The following is a 4,354-nucleotide window of genomic DNA, read 5'->3' on the forward strand; positions in this document are numbered from 1 at the left end:
GTGTAATAGCACAACAAAAGTATTGCAAACTTCTCAAATTAAAAGGGCCACCAACATCAGTGAGACAACCTTGATTGCATTCGTTTTTTATCAAGATGAAATGTGGCCAGTTCTGCATCAATAAAAGAAACCAGATAATCTTTTATGTCTTTCATGTTTTCAGCCCATTTTGCTCAGCTTTAGAAAAGGTGCATAGCCACGTTATTTTAATTTCTTTATAATTTTATGTCAGTTCCTCACTCTGGTTGCATGCAAAGTTTTTATGAAAGATTTTTGTGAGCATATAACATGGCTATATACACCTTTAATCAGAGCATCCATAGCTGACCTGAGACCAGATGTGTAGCAGAAAATGATGGTTCCCCACCTGGTTGAAGTATCTGTGCAGGAGGCAGCTGGAGAGATAAGAAGCTCCTTTCACCAACTTGAAGAAGCGCACAAAGTTGTTGCTGTTGACGGCTGCAAAGGCTTGAACTGCGAACTTGACCTCGGGAGATTTCCGGACTTCATCCCGGAAGTGCTGCACCTCCCTGTGGGGACAGAAACCATTACTACATTAAAGCTGCCACCAGTGACGTGGAAACGCCTCCATCCAGACATCATTGCTTTATTTTTTTCCTACCAACCAATCAGAAATCTTAAAGTTCTAATCAGTAATTATTTGGGTTTTAATTGGCTGCCTTTAGGCTCCTTCAATCATCAGAGGACCTCGCTGGAGGAGACTTTATAACCATCCTACAGGTAACAGCTGGACTCCTTTCATAGGAAACATTCAGCCGACTGACCGGAGGATGTCGCCGTCGTTGAGCTTCAGCAGGACGTTGTACTGGCGAAACTCGGCCTCGCGGGGGCAGAACGTCTGCTGCGATGCCAGGTCCTCGTACATCTCCTTCAGGCTCTGCAGGCACTTCGTCATGTTCTCGTTGTTGATTTTGGCGTCGAAGGACGACAAGCGCTCCTCGCAGAGGTGGTGGGCGCAGTGCACGTGGAAGCGCGTGCACTTCTCGATCAGCGACACGGTGTGGGGGCAGCAGAGGCGCTGTTGGGTGATGTCCTGAGGGACGGAGGGAGCGAAGGAGCATAGGTAAAATTCGTGAGGAAGGATGTTCTGATGGCTGTTGGTGGGAAAGGCCTCAGCTCTTACCTTGCGAATGCCTCGGGTTCTGTTCCACACAAAGTCGTACCAGTCCCTCTGGTTGTCTTGACCCTGATCCATGATCTGGGTCACCAGGTAGTCCATGGTCATGCTGAGCACCGGGAGGGGCCGCAGCTCATGAGGGAGAGGCTCCTCCTGGTCGGCGGAGGAACGGCTGTACTCCTTTATGGCCGCTGCGTGATCCACCTGGTTGAGACAGAAGACAGACACAGACCTTCTAAATCATTTTATATGCGACAACACCGCCCAATGTTGTTTGGTCATTACCTGCCGTCAGTGGTATGTTGAATAGAATTAATAAACTCCTTAAAAAGTAAAAAAAACTTCATGTAATTGAATTTTATCTTTATCAATAATGGCTTGATATTATTTGTGCCAAAGTAGTAGTCGAGCAAACAGCCATTTATTCAAAAAGCAATTCTAGAACTGCGCTGTTCAAAGTGGCTGCATATTAGTGTAGTTCTGTTTTGCAAATATTTTAAGAAACTTCAATTCCTGTTTTTTTGTGGATCAAAATCAAGAAAAAATGTTTTTCTTGACTGGTGTTAGATGCTGTGCAGCTTGAAGGATTTTTGTTGGAGGTTTTTGATTTTTGGAACATTTGTTATGATGCATAACCATAGCAACCCGTTGGTTTTGTACAACCGAGAGCAGCTGATTGACGCCTCAAAAACCTCGTCCCCAAATCCCAGATGAGCTGAAAAGGAGGCGCCGAGGATGCAGAGCAGGAACAAGAAGAAGAGAGGAGGAGGAAATTAAAGCCATCTCTTCCATCAGTTATTATAGGCGATGTAAGATCTTTAGGAAACAAGTTGGAGGATCTCCAAGCCTTAACAAGGACCCAGCCAGAATATCAGGAATGCAGTATTTTGTGTTTCACTGAAACATGGCTGCAGGATCATATCCCCTACTTCAGCGTCTCTCTGCCAGGCTTTCTGACCATACGAGCAGACAAGAGATTTAAAGAAGAGTGGAAAGAGCAATGGTGGTGGATTGGCAGTGCTGGTAAACAACAGATGGTGCCACCCAGGACATGTCACTGTGAAGTTTCGTCTCTGCAGCCCTGATATTGAGGTGTTAGCAGTAAGTTTTTGTTTATATTATTTACCCAGAGTGCTCACCAGCGTTATTTTGCCAACAGTCTACGTTCCACCATCAACTGTTGCTGACCCAGCATGTGATGTCATCAGCTCAGTTGTTGCTAAGCAACAGACACAACAGCCAAATGCTTTTCTGCCAATACCTGGTGATTTTAATCATGTCTCACTCTCTGCTACACTTCCCAATTTTTCAGCAGTTTGTCACCTGTTCTACAGTAGAAAACAAAACTTTGAATTTGTTTGACATTTCTTACACAAAAACGACTCACATCTCTAAGGCAAGACATTCTCTTGGCAAATCAGGTCTCAATCTGTTTTTCCTCTGCTCATAATATAAAGCCTTTTTTTTTCCCAAAGGTACAACCTGCAGTAAAGAGACCTGTGAGAAATTGGTCAGAAGAAGCCCTTAAGGGTTGTTTTGAGGGGATGTACTGTGTCAACCACATTGGGAGGACATCAATCCCATAACTGAGTCACTGACTATATAAATCTCTGTGGAGACAAAACCATCCCCACCAGAACAGTGAGATGCTTCCCCAACAACAAACCCTGGATCACCAGGAATGACAAAAAAGAGCCATCCAGAAGGGAGATAAGACATTACTGAGGAGTATACAAAAGAAATTTAAAGTCAAGATAAGAGAAAGCAAGGAGGTGTACAGGAAGAAGATGGAGAGCAAGCTCCAGCAGAACAATATAAGAGATGTGTAGTCAGTGATGAAGAAGATCACAGGCTTCAAGCAGAACGAAGATTGGGCATTCTGAATAGAACCAATGAGCTGAAGACATTCCTCAACAGGTTCAGTTCAGGAACAAGCTCAGCGTCCTGCACACCGGCCCAGAGCCAAAACTTCCCTGTCACACCTCAGATGTTTTATTTTCAGCCTCAGCCATGGACCCTCCTGCATATTTGTTCTCAGCAGAATGTGGTGCTTCTCAACTTCCCCCCTTCCACTATTCTGTCTGCAGAAGTCAAGTTAAGAGGCAGCTGGAGAGATTGAACCAGAATGGGTGTTTTGGATTTCTCACATGGAGTAAACAGGACAACTGAAGCTTTAGAATAAAAAAACGTTATGAAGACAGAATTTAAGATCCTCACCATCTCCGTGTTTGGGATGACCTCGAACACGCTGAGCTGGTTCCGAGTTTCTCTCATGTACCTCTCCTTCTCTGGACACATGTCGGGACACGTCCCAACGAAGCCCTTGGATAGGTCCAGGTCTGTCCTCTTTGGTCGTGCTGGGGGGGGGGGGGGGGGGGGGGGGGGGGGACACGTGGACAGGAGCGTCATTTCTTCAGGTTCTCAGCTGCAGACGGCTGGCGGGAGAGACGTGCTCACCTTGACGCAGGACTTTGTCCCTCTGCTCCAGGAGGCGGTACTTGTCCTCAGTAGTCTCTGCGATCTGGCCGACCAGGTGGATGAGGGAGGACGGGACGAGGCGGTCTGAGCCCTGGGTCTCTGTGACGTTCTCTCTTTGGGGCTCCGAGTCGAACTGCAGAAACTTGGCTGGAGACGGTCTCCTCACCGGAGAGCTGCATGAAAACACACAGAGCTGTAGGAACCGGACCTGGACAGGAAATGTTCTGAGACGTGTTTAAAATGTTTAAACTGACCTGAAGGTGAGATGGCTGCCGAAGGATTGAGCCATCAGTGCCGGCAATCTCAGAGGAGAAGAACCGGCCTTGGGTTCTTCCACTTTGGGAGTTTCTCCTGCTGGTTCTACCTTCTCTGGTGTCGGTCTGCTGCCTTTGTCTCCTGGACCTGAAGCAGACAAACAGCCAGAAGCCAGAAGGTGATTCTCAATAATAATAATAATAATAATAATAATAATAATAATAATAATAATAATAATAATAATAATAAATCTCATGTACTGCTGACATCTTTACATGATGCCTTCAGTTATTAGCTGATAGCAGTTTTCTATCAGCTAAAAGCTCCAAATCAAAAAGCTGTTTTTACTTTGCTTCTTCTTTTGCCACAGGAGGAGCAGCTCGTGTCGATGCAGGACTTTCCCTCTCCTCTTTGCTTTTGCAGCTGAAGCCTTTAAGAGAGAAAAAGAATCAGAAGCAGCTTCCTGTCGGCAACGCGACGCCG

The 4,354-nt window shown here is 45.9% G+C and overlaps 1 protein-coding gene across 1 annotated transcript in view; it reads right to left on the reverse strand.

The window, feature by feature from the left end:
* The window catches only part of LOC105921998 (germinal-center associated nuclear protein), a 36,804-nt gene that overhangs the window by 28,344 nt on the left and 4,106 nt on the right, over positions 1 to 4,354 (reverse strand). Inside the window, exons 3-9 of the mRNA XM_036139681.1 lie at positions 4,220 to 4,301; positions 3,871 to 4,018; positions 3,596 to 3,789; positions 3,356 to 3,495; positions 1,145 to 1,342; positions 786 to 1,054; positions 368 to 530 (exon numbers count right to left, since the gene is read on the reverse strand). Coding sequence (XP_035995574.1) covers positions 368 to 530; positions 786 to 1,054; positions 1,145 to 1,342; positions 3,356 to 3,495; positions 3,596 to 3,789; positions 3,871 to 4,018; positions 4,220 to 4,301 — 1,194 coding nt within the window. The remainder of the gene's footprint in view (positions 1 to 367; positions 531 to 785; positions 1,055 to 1,144; positions 1,343 to 3,355; positions 3,496 to 3,595; positions 3,790 to 3,870; positions 4,019 to 4,219; positions 4,302 to 4,354) is intronic.

The sequence above is a fragment of the Fundulus heteroclitus genome, chromosome 7, assembly GCF_011125445.2.
Source record: "Fundulus heteroclitus isolate FHET01 chromosome 7, MU-UCD_Fhet_4.1, whole genome shotgun sequence".
Classification (NCBI taxonomy): Eukaryota; Metazoa; Chordata; class Actinopteri; order Cyprinodontiformes; family Fundulidae; genus Fundulus; species Fundulus heteroclitus.